At 43.8% G+C, this 19,245-nt stretch overlaps 1 protein-coding gene across 4 annotated transcripts in view; it reads right to left on the bottom strand.

The window, feature by feature from the left end:
• Window positions 1-483: 483 nt before the first annotated feature.
• Window positions 484-19,245, bottom strand: part of DBNDD2 (dysbindin domain containing 2) — a 35,456-nt gene continuing 16,694 nt past the window's right edge. For 2 of the 4 annotated variants that reach the window (XM_056813031.1, XM_007475836.3), the window contains 3 exons: window positions 10,325-10,471; window positions 7,474-7,620; window positions 484-4,715 (listed from right to left, as the gene is read on the bottom strand). In XM_056813031.1, the coding sequence (XP_056669009.1) occupies window positions 4,528-4,715; window positions 7,474-7,620; window positions 10,325-10,471 (482 nt within the window). In that variant the 3' untranslated portion in view covers window positions 484-4,527. Of the gene's footprint in view, window positions 4,716-7,473; window positions 7,621-10,324; window positions 10,472-12,646; window positions 13,449-13,818; window positions 14,332-19,245 lie in introns of those variants that run through there. The other 2 variants (XM_007475835.3, XM_007475837.3) reach the window with 2 other exon arrangements.

Here is a 19,245-nt window from a genome sequence, read left to right as displayed (position 1 = left end):
GAAAGACAGCCATACTAATTCATCATCAAAGTGGCTCAACTCATCTGGAAAACAATTTGGACTTATGCAACAAAAAGGAAGTCATTCATACCTTTTGACCTAGAGATTCTATTTCTGGGGCTATACATTCCAAAGGTGTAATTGACAGAAAGATTATATTCACAAGTACGAAAATGTTTGGAGCAACATTAGTTGTGATAACAAAAAGCTGGAAAACAAATAAGTGCCCAACAATTAGGAAATGACTGAATGAATTATGATTTTTGAAGGTAATGGAATAATACCACACCATAAGAAGTGACAAATTTTCAAACTGCTTATCATCTCTGGGAGGAGGGATAGAAGGGAGGAGGAAGAGAGACAATTTGGATCTTAGAACTTTGGAAAATATATGTGGAAATTGTTATTATATGTAGTTGGGGAAACAAAATATCTTTTGAAAAAATAAAAAACATTAAAAAAAGAAATGACAAATCTGAAGAATTTGGAGAAACATAGGAAGATTTTTATAAGTAATACAAAGTGAAGAAAGAAGGGTCAAAAGAGTTATATACACAATGGCAAAACCAAATGAAGTTAACAGAACTTTAGTCAAATACATTTTAAATTATCAACATTAGACCCTACTGCCAAAGTTAGGATACCTCCCTCCTTTCAATTAACAATTGATAAAATATTTCAGGGAATTCAATTCTATTGAGTCAAAACAAAATATATCCATGAATTATTTATAAAAGAGAAAATACACAATTCTTAACCTTTTTCAAGTCCCAGACCGGCCCCACCTTGGGCACTCTGGTGATCCCTGACAGTCCCTTTCTCAGAATAATGTCTCAAAATAATTTAAGGAGATGCTAACTTTTAGTTAGCAGTTAGAGAAAATAAAGGTGTAATTTTTTTTCTTATCCAACCAAGTTCATAGATTTCCTGAAACTCTCCATGAACCCCTTGGAGGTAGGTACATGGACCCCAAGTTAAGAATACCTAAGTGAGAGTGTATACAGAGTCCCTTCCAGGGACTTAATGCTATGATCCTATAAATTGCTTAAATGATGAAAAGCAGAACACTGGAAACTGAGTATAACTCCTCACCCACTAAAGCACGGGTTGTCTTATAAAACACTGAACCCAAAGGACCACGAACGGCCTCCATTGCCCTGAGCCTGAGATCAGTATGAGGGTAAAAATCCTAGGGAGCTGCTTTTCTCCTGTCATATTCATTTCTTTACTGTCTCAGATATAAGCCTTCTCCCTTAAGAGATTTTCCTCCAAGTGGTGACTCATCCTCCTTCCTCCAGACCCAAGAAACACTGTGAGGATCAGCGAGCTCCTGCCCCTCATTGGGTGCCAGGAACTTGGGAAGAGTTGTCATCCAACCCTTACAAAACCGTGAAAAACAATAGAGCAGCCATTGAGGTGACGGGGTGAGAGGAGCTGGGTAGGGTCTGAGTTCAGTGTCCCATGAAATCATTCCAAACCATCCTGTCCCTGGGAGAGCATTATGTGGTCCAGAAACCCAGGCTGGTCTGGGCACAGACTCTTGATGGCAAGCCAATCCCTTGTGGTTTGGCACAGGATTAGCCCATTGTCCCTGGCCAGGAAGTGGGTGACAGTTTCAGCTACCCTGTGGTCTGGTCCCAGTTGAGATCAGAATCTCTCTGGTTACCAGGGGCTACATGATCAGCTCAGCATTAGAGATGCCCTTTGGCACCACAAACATAAAAGCTTCTCATAGGAATTTAATTCTTTATAGGAACTTAAAGCTAAAAGGAAACCTGGAGGTATGAATCTAGAAGGCAGAATGTGTGTGTGTGGGGGGGGGGACTGGAATTTGAAGTCAGAAAACCTAGGTTTATGTTCCAGTTCTTAGATTTACCAGTTGTTTGGTATTGGGCAAGTCAATTTAGTCTGAGGCCCCAATTTCTAGTTTCCAACTAGACTGAACTGAATAATTTTTTAATTAAATTAAATAATTTCTAAGGTCCTTTCTAGCTCTAACATTATAAATCTCTGATTTAAACCAATCCCATTCCAAAACATTGCAATATTGAAATTCCTCTGTCAACGGGGAACTCATTCTCTCCTAAGGGAGCTTCTTGGAATTTCTCTGACAGCTCCAATTGTTAAATTTTTTCTGATTTAAAAACAAAAATCTACCTAACTTCTACCCTATATTTGGTCCTGTTTTTGCCCTTTGGGACCAATTACCGATTACAAAGCAGTAATCAATTACTTCCTCCCTATGGCCAATCTTTTACAGGATTAAAAGCTCTGGGTATGCTCTAGCTTTTTTTTTTTATCTAGATCTGTGATTTCTTCATCAACATCATCATCATCATCATAGATAGCATTTATAATAGCATCTACTATGTGCCAAGCTACATTAAGCACTTTTTTACAAGTATCATCTCATTTGATCCTCACAACTTCCCTAGAAGATAGGTGCTATTATTATCCCCATTTTATAGTTAAGCAAACTAAGGCAGACAGAGGTTAAATATTACTTACCCAAGGTCACAGAGTTAGGAAGTGTCTGAGGTCGCATCTGAACTCAGGACTTCCTGATTCCAGGCCCAGCACTCTGTACACTATTGTGCCACCTAACTGCTTACTAATTAGTGTAGATATTCCTTCCATTAGTGCAAACCAGTAACTTGTCTGTAATTTAAGTTCTTAGAGATTTACCTGGAGAAGTAAATTAACTTGCATGTGGGAATATCTGCCAGAAGCAGGACTGGAATTTGTATCTTTTTTTTTTTAAACCTTTGCCTTCTGTGTTAGTAGAAAGTCCTCTGAAGAAGGTTGGATTGGATTTCAGTCTTTTTTCTTTATTTAAACCCTTACCTTCTGTCTTAGGACAGAAGCTAAGAATCAGTTCCAAGGCAGAAGGATGGCAAGGGCTAGGCAATCTGGGTTAAGTGACTTGCCCAGGGTCACACAGCTAGGAAGTACCTAAGGCCAGGTCCTCCTGCCTCCAGACCCAGTGCTCTATCCACTGTGCCGCCTAGCTGCCCCATAGAACCCCAAGTCTCTTTTACGCCAAAGTGGTCTTTTATCCTTTGTGCCATGCTTCCTTGTTTATATCCTTCCAAAATGGGACCTCTTAAACTGGACACAATACTCCAAGAGGGTTCTGATCAAGGCAGAAGACAGCAGGAAGGTTACCTCCCTTTGTACTAGAAGCTAGACTCGAACTCATGCACCCAAAAGGGCCCCATAAACCCATCAACATTCCCATAGCACTAGGGAGTGACCGATGCCTCTACCCAGACACACACTCCCTCACCCCCTCAGAGGGTTAATGATAGCACATGTCTGCCAGAATCAAAAGATTTATTAACCCCTGGACCACACACACTGGCCTCTGGCCATCCACAAGGGGAACCCCACGGCAAATGGCAGCAGGGGGAGGCACCAAAGCTGAGCGGTGGAGCGGAAGCTGTGCGGCACTGGGCACCGAGCTCACTACTACCTGCCTGGGACAAGGTACGCCCCTACTACTTACTACCTGAGTAGCCTTGAACAAGTCATTTTAATGGCTCTGGGCTTCCATTTCTCCATCTGTAAAATAAAGGAGTTGGACCGAGTGGCCTCAAGGGCCTTGTCGTTCTAGATCCTGTCATTGCAGGGCCCTCATCAGAGCACAGGCGCTGGCCCTGCTGTGTGCTGAGAAAACAACAGTGGCCCGCTGGAGAGGAGAGACTGCCTCTGCAGGCGCCCCCCAAAGGAGTTCAGGGCCACGAGAAACAGAACTGCGGAGCCTGCCCCACTGGCTGCACAGTAGATGGTCTCAGCACCAAGGTTTGCGGGCTGGGGACCAAGGATCCAGGTCCCAACCTTCCCGGAGCCAGGAGGGGCGGCTAAGCTTTGGCCAAACGCGCCACCCTTCCGCAGACGCCGAGCTCTGACTCTTCGGGGTAAGAGCAGGCCTGTCGCTAAGACTAGGAAGTGGCCATCCTGGACCCCACCGGCTGTGCTTAAAGAGACACAAAGAGTCAGGTCGGGATGGTTTAGGGGGGCTTTTCAACAGGGTGGGAAGCTTAGAGAAGCATAAAAGTCAGAGAAATCAGAAAGCAGGACGGCTGACAGCATTTCAGTAGGAGAATAAAGGAGAGCGAGAGATGGTTTGGAGCATTTCACAGAGAGAAGGAAGGAAGTGGGGTGGCATATTTACAACCACAAGTCCTCTTGGTCAAGTCCACTAAACAGAGTGGGATGGTTTGGGTGGCCCCTCTGAAACGTGGCATGGAGGTGCCCCACCTTACCTTCCACCTTGCCCACATCCCCCTAATTCAAGTGCTGCCTACATACGTCAGGAGTTGGATAGATGCAGTGGAGGCTGGCAAGCATTAGCAGAAAAGCAGGAGAGAGTTAATTTCTGGAAGGGTTTGTCGTCCTCGTCATCTTCTAGTGCCAACTGCTCGGGAAGGGACTGGCCTTCTCTCCAAAGGCTCCAAGCAGGGGCTGGAGTCCTAAAAGGAGGTGACCAGGCCCCACATGGTTCAGTCCAAAAGGAAGCACCCGCTGCTAGCTGCACGCTGCAGGCTCTGCACCACCATCTTCCTCATCAGACTGTGCCAAAGGTGTGTCCACACCATCTCCGAGCAGGTCTGGGCTATTAAGTTCAGTGGAAGAAGAGGAAGAGGAGGTCCTTGACATGGTCCTGTCTGACGGGGGCATCGGCAGGTTCAGCTCTTCTGGGTGGTCACCCACACCTGGCCAAAGAGAAGTGCTGGTCAGTAGACAGGCAGAATGAGCCTGACCTAAGGGAGTGTTGGGGCTCCTGATGGTGTGGTATAAAGGGCAGTCGCCCCTTTCCCATTAGGGAGTTCATATAATCCATGACCGTCACCCCCTATAACAAGGGTTCTTGACCTTTTTTGCATTGTGGACCCCTCTGGCAGTCTTGCAGAATGATGATTCTAAATACATGAAATAAGGTACATGAGAAATCGATTATCCTAAAATACAGTTACCAAAACATCAAGGACTTCAGGTTATGAACTTCTGCCCTTAGTTTTGATTTTATATGAGTATTCTCTCTTTTTTTAACCCTTACCGTCTGTCTTAGAATCAATACTGTGTATTGGTTCTAAAGCAAGAGTGGTAAGGGTTAGGCCATGGGGGTTAAATGACTTGCCCAGGGTCACACAGCTGGGAAGTGTCTGAGGCCAGATTGGAACCTAGAACCTTTCATCTCTAGGCCTGGCTCTCAGTCCACTAGCTACCCAGCTGCCCTCTGAGTATTCTCTTACAACAATGACCAACATGGAAGTGTTTTAAATGATAAAATACATATAATCCAGATCAAATTGCTGACCAGCTTCAAGAGAGGGGAGGGAAGGGAAGAAGGGAGGGAGACAATCTGGATCTTATAATTTCAGAAAATATATGTTGAAATTTGTTATTGCATGTAATGGGAAAATAAAACATCTTTGAATAAAAAAAAAAACCTCCTGCTCTTAGAACAGGGTTTTGCCCATTATTCAAAGGTTCATCTCCCACAAGTTTACTTATTGGTTTAGAGAGAAAAGTCTCAAAGGAGGAGTTAATAGCCTTGCATTTGAGCTCTGCCATGAGCTACCTACCTCCATGACCTTTGTGGAATCCCCCCCCCCATCTCAGGAGAGTGACTGTAAAATAAGGGGGTTGAACTAGAGCCTATTTTTAAGTCTTGCACTGTTTCATGCTCTTCATGAAGTCCTTTCCTTCTAGCCCTGACATTTTGGAATTCCAGGAAATCAGGTTAAAGAGAACTCCAAGAGCAAAAAGGAGAAGAGGAGATTGTTGCCGGGGTGACAATGGGAGGAGAAGACTGGGAATCTTAGCCATGTCACTAATGGTATTTGCTAATTGTATCCTGCTTCCTCCTCCTCCTCCTCCTCCTCTTCCACCACCACCACCAGGCCTGAGTCACAGAGCCAGCTGCCTGCTTTCTACAGTAGGTGGAGACTCACAGGGGGTGGGGGTGGTTCCATAACCATCCTGCCACTGCCAGGAAAAGATGGTTGCCAAAAAAACCCTCCCCCACTCAGGTGCCAGGCCCCTCGAAACTCAGATTAGAATGTCCTTCTTGGGTTCCTCTCCTCTCCCTGAGGTCATCCTGAGGAGGCTGAGGTGGAGCCAGGACCTCTGGGTCCTAGGCCAGACAGCCACTTATTCTGTATGACCTTGAACGAGTCATTTCTCTCCAAATAAAATGAGGAAGTTGATCTCTAAAGCCCTTTTCGGCTCTAACATACTTTATTTCAGTCCTTTAGCTCTGTAGAAAAACCATCACTCAGGTTGTTAGGGGGTTCCTTCCACAACGTAGTGTTATTGTGCATGGAAAAGGTACAGAGGACAGTGGACAGCAAGCAGAGCTGCAGCCAAGAAGACCCAGCACAGTCCCTGCCAGCTGCTTCCTTTTCTCTATGATGCCCAATCTGGCTCTGTAATTAGCTGGGCTGGAGGAAGGGTGGAAGGAGGGCTGGCCATCTGTTTATTTTACAATTAACAAAGGGTAAAGGGGCCTTTCCCTGGAAATTTGGCAAAGGAAAAACCAAAATTTTAGCAATGCTGCTGCCGCCGCCTCCCTGACTCCAGTTGTCTCCAGGCCTACTCCTCCCCCCAGCTTAGTATACAGTCCAGTGGGGGAGATGGAGAAGTCCCTACCTGGGCACCAGGCTAACTGGGCTTGGAGTAGCAATACACACTCAAAGCTGGGAGGAATCTCAGAGTGCAGCGAGTTCAAATGGTCCTCAAACAGGAATCCTTCCCCTAACTCCCAATGAATGGCTATTCAGCCCCCACCTGAAGTTCTCCAGCGTTTGGAAGGTTCCTGCTTGCCTGAACCTTCACAGGGATAGGGAATAATAGCTAATAATAATGATTAATACTTGGAATGATTGTGGGAGGGAGGTGCTTTTATTATTCCTAGTTAACAGAAGGGGAAAGACAGAGGTTAAGTGACTTACCTAGGGTCACAGTTAGGGAGTGGGTGAGTCTCGGTTTGAACTCAAAGTTTTCTTGACTCTAGCTCCAGCTCTCTAACCACCTCATTGCCTCTAGGGAACTTACTAGCCCATCTAATTGGGAAGCTCTTTTAGGATCAGGGGATTCAGAGCTGGAAGGGACCTTAGAGATCAACTTGTTCAAATCTCCTTTAAAGAGGGCGGGTAACTGAGGCACAGCAAAGTTAAGTGATATGCTCCAGGTCACATAGATAAGAAATAGTAGAGCCAGGACTCAAACTCAGGTCCTCATTCATTCCCACATAAACCACATTCCCATTTCCTTCAGTACCACTCCTCCCCCTGGAACCACAAAGAACAATATATTGCATCTTCCCTAAGATACTGGAAGTCAGCTATCATGTGTGCTCCACCCCTCTAAGCCTTAGCTTTTCCAAACTAAACATTCCAAGGTCTGACACTGCAGATTCCTCAGCAGGAGGATTGTGGAAGCCACAGGCCCAGAGGGCAGAAGACATACCAGATACAGTAGGTGGCTGTGGAGTTGGTGGGAGCTCCTCACAGGGCAGGAACACATCGGAAGCATCCGGGTCCCCAAAGTCAATCAATTCAGGCTGCTCCAGGGTATCCACATTCACTTCCATGGAAGAGATGCTGCCGATGGGAGCTGGAAAGGGGGACAAATGAGTTAGCATTGATGACCCACCAATTCCACTGTGCCCAGGAGAAAAGAGTCAACTTTGTGCCCCAGGTTCTTTGTACCAAGCCAAGCTCTGCAGTGTCATGTACCATACTTAGATGTAAAAGACCCGAGTTCTAGTTTTGGTTCTTCCACTGACTCACTGTGTGACTTCATCTCTCTGGGCCTCTAGCTCTAAAATAGGGGCATTAACACAAGCTACCTCACAGGGTTGCTATAAAGATAAATTGCGATAATTCATAGTAATTTAAACTGTTCTGCAAACACTAAAGTGCTATGTAAACATCAGTAATGATTATTAGCCATTTTTCTCTGATTAAAGATTGAAACCTCATACACTAAAGAAAATTAGAAGACATAGGAGCTTTTATGTGTTTATCATGTAATGTAAGAATTAGGAGTTGTATTGATAACAATAACTCACATTTCTATAGTGTTTCTGTGTTCAGAAATTGCTGCCCTTACAACAACCTCATGAGGAAGGTAATGGAAATATTCCTGTCTCTCTTTGAAAAGGGAATATGGAAACTGAAGGGGAGTGGCCTGCCCAAGCCTTCCGAGCTAGCAAGGGTCAGATTTTGTATTATATTGTGCATTTACTGGCATTTGTTTGACTTAGTCCCACACTCCACTGTAAGCTTTGTGAGGGCAGGAGCAGAGTTTAATGTAAACTCTGAATCTCTCCCAGCACCTCGGACAGTGCAACACTCACCATAAGTCCCGGGACAGCTGCCTAAGGACTGATGAAAGGAGCTTTCCTTTGTCTTTGTAATTCCAAGGGGACTTTGGAATCACTCCAGAAGGGAACAAAATGCAGGCAAGGAGACAAGGAGAATCCAGGAAAGATGCCAAGGATAACTAGCCTGTTCATTCAGTATCTCCATGTTAACAAATGTTTGTTGGACTAAAGTACCTCAGAGGGGATCTGGAGCTGATCCACCTTCCAGGACCCTGGAGAATTAGGGATAGCAATTCAATTCCACCCAAATTCAACAAAGGTTTAGTAAGTATCTGCTTGACGCAGGACTTTTGCTCTGTGCTGAGAATATAATGATGAAGTAATTCAAAATCCCTGGCTTCTCCCACAAAATTATTAAGTACACAGGAGTTGTGTGTGTGTGTGCGTGCGTGTGACCTGAAAGATATGAGGAGGAAAGGATAAGTTTTAGATGGAGTAATATAGGATGGCTCGAAAAAGAGGTGGCAGGTGGGTTGGGTCTTGAAAGAAGATTTGAGGGGGAAGATAGGCAGCTCAGTTGATTGAGAGCAATGCCTAAATATGGGATGTCCTGGGTTCAAATGTGACCTCAAATATTTTCTAGCAGTATGACCCTTAGTAAGTCACTCAGTCACTAAGTCACTAAGTAAGAGGGTTACCCTACTGCCTAGCCCTTATTGCTCTTCTGCCTCGGAACTGATTCTAAGATGGAAGGTAAGGGTTTAAAAAAAAAGAAACAAAGACTTGAACAGGCAGAGCTATGGATAGAATTTAGTGTAGGTATAAGGATCAATGAGCATAAATTCAAGGAAGGAGACATCCATTTTGGTGAGAAGAGGCACAAAGGGGACCATTGAGGTTGCTACCTCAATGGATTTGAGGGGGCAGCTAGGTGGCTCAGTGGATTGAGAGTCAGGCCTAAAGATGGGAGGTCCTGGATTCAAATCTGACCTCAGACCCTTCCTAGCTATGTGACCCTGGGCAAGTCACTTAACCCCCATTGCCTAGCCCTTACTGCTCTCTTCTGCCTTTGTAAGGGTTAAAAAAAAAAAAGACTGCCTACCCTTTGATCCAGCCATAGCACTGCTGAGTTTGTACCCCAAAGAGATAATGAGGAAAAAGACTTGTACAAGAATATCAAAGCTGTGCTCTTTGTGGTGGCAAAAAATTGGAAAATGAGGGGATGCCCTTCAATTGGGGAATGGCTGAACAAATTGTGGTGGTATATGTTGGTGATGGAATACTATTGTGCTAAAAGGAATAATAAAGTAGAGGAATTCCATGGAGACTGGAATAACCTCCAGGAAGTGATGCAGAGTGAGAGGAGCAGAACCAGGAGAACATTGTACACAGAGACTGATACACTGTGGTACAATCAAATGTAATGGACTTCTCCATTAGTGGCAATGCAGTGATCCAGAACAATTCTGAGGGATCTATGAGAAAGAACACTATCCACATTCAGAGGAAAAACTGTGGGAGTATAAACACAGAAGAAAAACAACTACTTGATTACATGGGTCGAGGGGATATGATTGGGGATGAAGATTCTAAATGAACATCCTAATGTAAACACCAACAAAATGGAAATAGGTTCTGATTAAGGACACATGTAGAACCCAGTGAAATTATGCGTTGGCTGCGGAAAGGGGGGTGAGGGGAGGGAGGGAAATAATATAATTCTTGTAACCAAGGAATAATGTTCTAAAATGACTAAATAAATTAATTTAAATTTTTAAAAAAGAATGTCACCTTCTTGAGAACAGGGACCATATTTTTGCCTTTCTATGGATATCCATTGCACAACACAGTGCCTGGCACAAAGTGAATGCTTAAGAAATGTTTGCTGACTAGCAAAATGTGAGCTTAGCTATCTTCTAATTGTTGTTTTTGGTTCCCCCAACTTCTATTAGGATAACACCCCCATTATCCCCCAACTCTAAATATGCTTACGTCTCCTGGACTCAAGGTGAAGATGGGATAGAGGGAAGAAGAATTCTGAATCTGGCTGGAAAACTTCCTCAAAGAATTTCTGTCGATCTCGAAGGCGGAGCTGCTGTCGGTCCAGGGCTCCACGGGAATTGGGATCCATTCTGGCTCCTGTAGGGATGGAGAGGAGTTTAAACCCTTCAGAGGAAGGAGGTAGCACATAGTAGTGAAAAGAGCACTGGACTGGGAGCCAAGTAACCCAAGTTTTTGGTCCTAGTTCTGCTATTAATTCATTTCCTGTATGACTTTAAGCAACTCCCCGAGTCTCAGCTTCTTTATCCAACAAACGAGGGCACTGAACAAGATGATCATTAAGATTCCTTCTGGCTCTGACATTCTAATGTCTATGATTTTAAGTAGTGAAGAGGGGATACAGAAAGACTGGACATAACTTTGTGTTTAGGTCACTATAGCATCTATAGTCTCATCCCTGGTTTCAACCCACATCCCCTATCTATCCTCATTCAACTTCTCTCCCTAATCCATTTCCCTCTATCTCTTTCTCTCTTCAGACACATATACTCTATCCTTCCCTACTGAAGCTGACTTGTGCTTTCACAAAAGGGATGTCCGTCCCAGGCACTGCTGGGGGGAAGCTGGTTCCACAAAAGAGGCTGCTCCTTATCAGAGGAACCCTGCCAAATGCTAGAGAACAGTGAAGTCTAAGGGTTGGGCCAGCCTGGATGAACAGGACCAGGGGGGAAAGAGAACCTTGCTCAGGTCAGGACATGAAGAAGGAATGAAGAACCTGGACAAGGATGTTTCCTCTGAAGGAATAATTTAGTCTAAGTTTTTAAAATTGCAGACTTAGAACTCAGGAAACAGGCTGGCTGAGGTTTTTAGAATATGTCAATTTTAATGTGTGCTGAGCTTTGTTTTTATTTTTAAATAAAAACATGAAGTATCATCATGAAGAAAATCTGAGATATCATTATATATATATATGCATACATATATACTGTAAAGGGCTACATAAATGTGAACTGTTATAAGATGTTAAAACTATAAAATAGCCCTTAGAACCCAGCATTAGCACCCAAAATAACTGAATTTAGCATGTTAGAGCCAGAAGAGAGATATCAGCACTGAAAGGGAACTTAGAGAACATCTGGTCCAAACACTGTCCCTTTACAGAAGGGGATACTGAGATACAGATGTACCTACTATTATGAAGCTATTGGAAGAATAGGTTATCTGAGCATGAGGATGAAGAGGAGCCAGGGAAATTAATGCTTTTTCAATTCTGCAGAGTTCTCTCCGTAACTTCTCATATCTAAGAGACTAGATTATTAAACCGCAGAGCTGGAAGGTACCTTCCATCTTTGAAGAGGAACACTAGAATAGTGGGGAATTCATGGAGCTCCCAGTAAGAACAGAGGTCTTTTGGCACTCTATTCTTGGATTTTTCCTATTCCTAGGATGGAGACACACCCTTTTCCCAGTAGTATGTCCTTCTAGGTTACCTACTTATCATTTGAAACAGCCAGGTCCCCAGCCCATCTAAATAAGACCGACAGGACCTGGGGGTCTCAGGGTCTCTAGGTGAAGGCCAGTCAAGGAGAATGGGACCCCAGAATATGAGGTTGGCAAAGGCGTAGAGGAAGTCAAGGTGGGGAGGGAGATTTGGCAGCAGGGAAAGGCTGGGGACAGGGAGAAGGGCTGTAACTAGGATCCATGGGAAAAGCTCTTAGAGCAGCCGCCCAGGTCACTGAGCTAAAAATACTCCTGAGCCCCGCAGGGGCGCTAGTTAGGGGTGGAAGAAGAGGGGGAAGGGGACTAAGCCAGGCCTAGGAATCCCCTCCCTAAGAAGTCATTTTCCACCTTCCCCTCCCGTCATCTGGTCCTGGAGACCCCAGATCAGTAGCAATGAGGATACAGTGATGGGGGGAGGTGGGAGGGAAGGAGAAAGAAGGGAGGGAAATGGATAGGTAGAAAGCCTTGTTTACTGGTCTTGGAGGAGGAGCATATGACAGGAGGAAAAGGAGATCCAGACTACGCTTCACCAGCAACAGGGCAGGGGATGAAATGGGAGGTCTAGATCCAGAGATCGTGAGGTCTCTTTCTTCCTCCATCCCCCACCCATAGCGGTTCTCAAAAGGCTCTTGATTGAGCGAGAGCTAAAGAATTTCCCTAAAAAAGGAAAAAGCATGGAATGATAGGGGGAGGGGGGAACCGAGAGATCAAGGAGGTATTTTTCTGCTTGACCCTCAGCTACCCAGTTGGTCTTCCCAGTCCACTCCTCTCCTCAGCCTGGATGCACCTGTCCTTAACCAGGCTCCCTCCTACCTTGCCTGGCAGCCCGTGTCCCGGTCCCTAAGCTGCCTCGGCTGCCTGCTGAGTACGGAGGAGACGCTCTGGGAGCCCCGCTGGCTCTAAAGGAACACTGCGCGTGTGCGCCTGCCAGCCCGGTAGAAGCTGTTCCGACCCGGGCAGCGGCGGCTGCGTGGGCGTGAGAGCAAGACGCCCCGCCAGGCGGGGTGTGGCCCTGGCGGAGACAGGGACCCTTCTTGCTCCACCCGTCCTGGCCTGCGGTGTTGGCTAGCACTCCCTGCAAGCGGGCCCTGGGAGAGTGAACTAGGAAGAGGAGGGCAGCGGAAGTAGGGTTAGAAGGAGATGAAGTGTCCCTTTGGTCTGAGTGTCTGGGATCTCCATTCTCATAAAGGGACCTGGATCCAACTCACTACAAGCATACCAGCTGAGGAGGTAAATAGGCATTGTTAGTGGACCAGTAATCTTTTCTAGCCTTCAAACACAATTTGCGCAACTGGCACACCTAACAGTCTTCCTTAAGTACTTTGGTTACACAAGCATACTCGTCCAAAGTCTCCCTTATAGCCATTAGCTAAGGATACACATATGGTCCCCCTGCACACTCAGACACATTTCACATCACAACTCACATGTCTCTATATTGTTTAAAATGTTTACAAAGCCTTTTCCTCACGGCAACTCAGTGAGATAAGCATACACAAATGCACATACCCATAGCAACCGTTTCCACAAGCAAACAATATTGCCAAGAAAATATGCCCTATGGATAGCTGTGGTTCAGAGGGCCACTGAGAGCCCCACCTGACTGAACAACTGAAAACTGCATGCATCCAGGACTGAAATACATAAGATTTCCCATCCAGAATATCAGACGCATTGATGCACTATCAGCCCAAATCTCTTTTGTACAAAGACAGGCACACTTGTTTTTCTTTATACATCCAGACACAAGCATTTACACATGGTCTTTTTGCACAATGACGTTTCCCTAGAAGGCACAGGGCACCAGAGGGGGGAGGTGGAACCCAAGAAGTTCGCTGTATGTCCCCGGGGGCTTCAGTGGAAATATAGCTAAGACTTGCTTTGAGTCTTGTCCCCGCCTCCCACTACCTACTACGTTACTGGATTTAGGGCAGGTGCACTGATGCACCGAAGCTGGGTCACATCCCCCTCTCCCTAAGACTCACCAGGCAGCCTTCAGCTCTTTGCTCTTCCACCAACACTGCCCGTGCACTGGACTAGGAGGAAGCCAGAGCCAGGGCGGAGCTCCCCGGGAAGGGAGAGAGGCGGTGTCTGAGCCGCTCCAGAGCCAGCTCCCACAGCTGGCCTCAGAGCGCTCTGCAACCCAGGGACCGAGAGAGGGCACTATGGAAGAGTCAAGGAAGCAAGGCCTAGAGCCGGCAGATGGGAAATTTAAGAGTATGCCAATATCACAGCTGGGACCTTAGCGATTGTCTAATCAGATAATTAAAGACTGCTGAGGCTAGAAAGGGCTTTAAAGGTCGCTTAGTCCAGTCCCCTCACTTTAAATGGAAGGAAATTAAAGCTATGTGAGGGAAAGTCACTTGCCCAAGGTGACAGAGCACATAAACAGCAGAAGCAGAAGAACTTAGTCTTGCTGACTTAACGGAGGCTTTTCTCCTTCCTTCAGAAGACCTCCAGAAACTCTGTGAACTTCGAAAGGCAAATAAATTACATCTTTATCTTTATTTTTCTCTAACTGAAAAAAAAATTCTCTTCAATTATTTGAAAACATTATTCTGATCCCTCTATAGGCATATATAGAGATAGGGCATATAGAGAGATATATACATGCCAAAGGAGTCCATCTCTCTCTCACACACAAATTAAGAAACCCTGCACTAAATAAGAGATCTGAGACTTTGGAGATAATATAATCATAGAACTACCTTGCAGAGCTAAATTAGAGCTGGAAAGGACACCTCTGGCCCAAGACTCTCCTTTTACAAATCTGGACAATTTGACTTAACTTTGTGCTTTGGTCACTATAGCACCTATAGTGGAAATTGAGGAAATTGAAAATAACAGAGCCAGATCTGAAACTTGAGTTTTCAGACTTTCAGAGCAACACTCTATATACTTATATAATATATAGGGAAAAGAACCAATTGTTCTTACATGTATGTATATATATTTGTGTATGTAATATATTACAGGTAAGCTTCAGAGCTTACCTGTAAATCTTACTAGCTTTGTGATCATTATCAAGCCACTTATTCTCTGTGTCTCAAACAACTCCTGAGAATCTAACACCTAAATTTCATACAGAAGTTGAAATCTGCATTGATGGATGGAGCTTCTACCTCTTCAAAAATTTTTTATTTTATTTTTCCCAATTACATGCAGACACAATTTTTAATGATCATTTTCTAACATTTTGTGATCCAGTCTCTCCCCTTTCCCTTTCCCAAGAAGGCAGGTAGTATGATATAGATTATGAAGTGCTATCATAATTTTAGCAGCTATTTTTTAAAAAGCTCTTACCTTCTGTCTTAGAATTACTACCATGTATTGGTTCTAAGGCAGAAGAGCAGTAAGGGCTAGGCAATGGGTGTCACACAGCTAGGAAGTGTCAAGCCAGATTTGAAGCCAGAGCCTCCCATCTCTAGGTCTGGCTCTCAATCCACTGAGCCACCCAGCTGCCCCCTAGTATCTATTCTTTGAGTGGCAAAGAATTGGAAACTGTGAGGGTATCCATCAATTGGAGAATAAGCTGAACAATATGTGGTATGTGTTTATAATGGAATACTATTGTGCCATAAGAAATGATGAGCAGGATGAGTTCAGGAAAACCTGCAAAGACTTATATGAACTGATGCAAAGTAAAGTGAGCAGAACCAGAAGAACATTATATACAGTAAAAGAAATATTGTTATGTGATCAATTATGAAGGACTAAACTATTATTGGCAAAGCAAGGTTCCAAGATAACCCCAAAGGGTCTCATGATAAAAAGTGCTAAAAGGAACTGCATCTGATTGCAGATCATGGCATGTTTTAGCATGCTATCTTTTACTTTTATTCCTTTCATAAGTTTTTTATTGTATATGTGATAATGTGTCTTCAGTTGTGACATGGAGAATATGAAAATATGTATTGCATGAAAGCACATGCACTGGTATTAGACTACTGTGTCATGGACTAGAGGAAGGAGAGAATATGAATTGAAAAATATCAGAAAATAATTGTCAAAAATTGTTTCTACATGTAACTGAAAAATTTTTAAATTTAAATTAAAAAGTAAAAACAAAGTGTTATTATGCAATAAAAACTTCCATGTTCATGACACATTACTTGTAGAAAACCTCAAAGATTTTCCCTTCTGATATGCTTAGGGCAGTGATGGCAAGCCTATGGTATGAGTGTCAAGGATGGCATGCAGAGTGCTCTCTGTGGGTACTAGGTCACCCTCCCTGGCCCCCTCTCTAAGAGTTCATTACTAGAAAAGCAGAGGGACTTGATGGAGCTGCTCCCCTCCCCCTCTCCACCATGACTGGCAACATTTTTTCACATTACCTGTCCCTCTGCCCAGTAGCCCAATGAGAGCATACAATGGGGTAAGGGGCCCAACATGTGGTCTGGGGAGGGCAGGCAGGGGGAGCATAGCCTGGCATTCTGTCCCTAAAAGATTCACCATCACTGGCCTAGGGTAATAACTATTTCCTTGTGATCTGGAAGATTGTAAGACTGTGGATCCACTCCCTTCCCCTAAAAGATTGGCCTGAACTGAAGAATCATTTTGATATAGATCTTTTTTTTTAACCCTTATCTTCTGCCTTAAAATTGATACTAATTATTGGTTTTAAGACAAAAGAGCAGGAAGGGCTAGGCAATGGAGGTTAAGTGACTTGCCCAGGGTCATAAGGCTAGGAAGTGTCTGAGGCCAGATTTGAACCCAGGTCTTTCTGACTCCAGGCCTGAGTCACCTAGCTGCCCCCATTTTGAAATAGATCTTGTCCATTAAGGTTGTTAATGAGAAAAATAACTGAATTATCAGTTCCTGGAGGGGAAAGAAGCAAGAAAAGAATACAGCTGGTCACTTAAGACTAACAGGATAGAGAAATAATGGGGGGGGGGAGATAATTATAGTAAGGTATAGTAAGGATAGCAAGCAAGCAAACAAACAATATTAAGCACTTACTATGTATAAAAATCTATGCTAGGCTCAGTGGATTGAGAGTCAGGCCTAGAGATGGGAGGTCCTAGGTTTAAATCTGGCCTCAGACACTTCCTAGCTGTGTGACCCTGGGCAAGTCACTTGACCCCCTTTGTCTAGCCCTTACCACTCTTCTGCCTTGGAACCAATACACAATATTGATTCCAAGATGGAAGGTAAGGGTTTAAAAAAAAATCTATGCTAGATACCCATGGGGATAGAAGGAATAAACAAGCCCCGTACTCAGGGAGCTTACATTCTCATAGGGCAAGTAGGGAAAAACACTTAGACATATACATTACACCTTAAAAGACCTTTAAAATGAGTCGAAACTAAAAGGACTCTTGAAACTAGTAGATCCTCATTTTATAGATGGAGAAAACAGGCTCAGAAAGAGGAAGTCTATAATTTTCCATTTTGTTATTACTCAGTCATGTCTGACTCTTTGTGACCCCATTTGGGGATTTTCTTGGCAAAGAACCTGGAATAGTTACTCATTTCCTTCTCTAGCTCATTTGACAGATGAGGAAAGTGAGGCAAATAAAGTTAAGTGACTTGCCCAAGATCACACAGCTACTAAATGTCTGAGGCCAGATTTGAACGCAGGTTATCCTGACTCCAGGCCTGGCTCTTTATCCATTCTTCTGCCTCCCTGCCCCTAACAAAATTATTTCTGAGGGTCCTTCTGACCTAACTCTTGGCTCCAAGGGGTAGTTATTTGGGACTCTCCATCCTCACTAGTAGAAATCCAGAAATGCCTGAAAGGAGGGAAGTGAAACTGGGAGAAAGGAGGTAAAAGGCACTTCTGGCTTCTACAGAGCAGATGAATGACTCTGGTGTCTCTTCAGGTTCATGAAAAAAAAATACTAAGAAAAAAGCTAACTTGTAGAGAAATGGACAAATCTCTTTCATGTCCATAACCCCAAATTGCTACCATAAAGACGTTAGGGAATTTTTCCTAGAATGATATCTGAGACTCTTAACTGAGCTGCTTTATCTCACTCCCAAAAGGAGAGCTCATTCAATCTGTACTGTCTGGTATATATGCTCATGTTGATTTTTTTCTCATTTCTGTTTTGCTTTCAGCTTGGATACATAGGTTTCTTTGCTATTTGCTCTGTGTGTTCACTGCACAACTGGTGTCTGATGGGAAAGGGTGTTAAGCTTCAGATATATAGCTTGGGACACTCTTTCCCCATTAAGGAACAAAGATTAGGAGTTTAGCTTTAACCAAAAAATTACTTTTCCTAGACTAATATTTAATGAAGCAGATCTAACTTTGGCCTGTTATATACCTCCTTTCTGTGAGAAGAGCAGAGTAGCTAGCCTCTGTCCCCAATCCACTACTTCCTTTCCTGGAAGAAATCAGAGTCTCCTTTGGAGAAGGGTGAGAGGAGAAGACCTTAGAAATGTCTATTCTTGCCTCTAGGAACCACATTAGGCAGACCTATGTATACATACATAATCTACACAGGACAAAAACGTAGCCTGCCATACTTAGCTTATGCTAACATTTTATGTTCTATAGTCTAAATCTACTTCTTTGACATTCCATAATTATTTTATTCTGTGAAACAAGTTGGGTACAGGTAGGGAAACTACAGTGTCATGGAAAAACATGCACTCGTGTCACTTACTAGCTTTATGACCTTACCTTCCCAAGCCTCAGTTTCTCCATCTATAAAATGGGGACAAGAATTTTTGCACTACAAACCTCACAGTAATCCTAAAGGATCAATGGATTTCGAGCTGGAAGGAACCCTTCAGATCAGAGTCAAATTCTTTCTTTTTTATAGATGAAGAAACTGAGACTCAAAAAGGTCAAGAGACTTACCTAAGACCATAGAAGTAGTAATGAATAGAACCAAGACCTAAAACTGAAGCCTCTAACTTGAAACCTAGTGCTTTTTTCTTAAGCTTTCTTTGTAAGGATCAAACAAGATAATAGATATTGAGGTACTTTAAGTTCCCAGCATAAACTTTCATCCCCTGTTCTTAGTAGCTATCTGACCCTGGGGGAATCATTACCTATCTATAAACCTCAAGTTCCTCCTCTGGAAAATGAGGATACTAATCCTTGCATTACTTCCCTCATAGGATTATTGTAAAGAAGTACTTTGTAAACCTTAAGTAGCTTAAGGATTTTTCCATAAAATGTGAGCTACTATTAATGGACCCCTAAGGAATAAAGTAAGGGGTTGGTTTGTTTTTTGTTTTTTTTTTTTTGGCCACAGCAACTCATGAAACCATCTGCTAAGGCTTGGAATGGGTTTAATCTGAGTCACTGTCAAAGGAAGCACCCACTCTAGGGAAAGCCCAGATGTTTTGAAGTATCAAAATAATATTTTCCCATTAGGAGAAATAGACTGGATTTCACTTCCCAGGCTTAACTTGTCAGCCTCCAATGGCAGGACTTCCCACCTGCCAAGTATGACACT

Source organism: Monodelphis domestica, chromosome 1, assembly GCF_027887165.1.
Source record: "Monodelphis domestica isolate mMonDom1 chromosome 1, mMonDom1.pri, whole genome shotgun sequence".
Classification (NCBI taxonomy): domain Eukaryota; kingdom Metazoa; phylum Chordata; class Mammalia; order Didelphimorphia; family Didelphidae; genus Monodelphis; species Monodelphis domestica.
The sequence above is the reverse complement of the archived record's forward strand: the minus strand, read 5'-3'. Positions and strand labels throughout refer to the sequence as shown.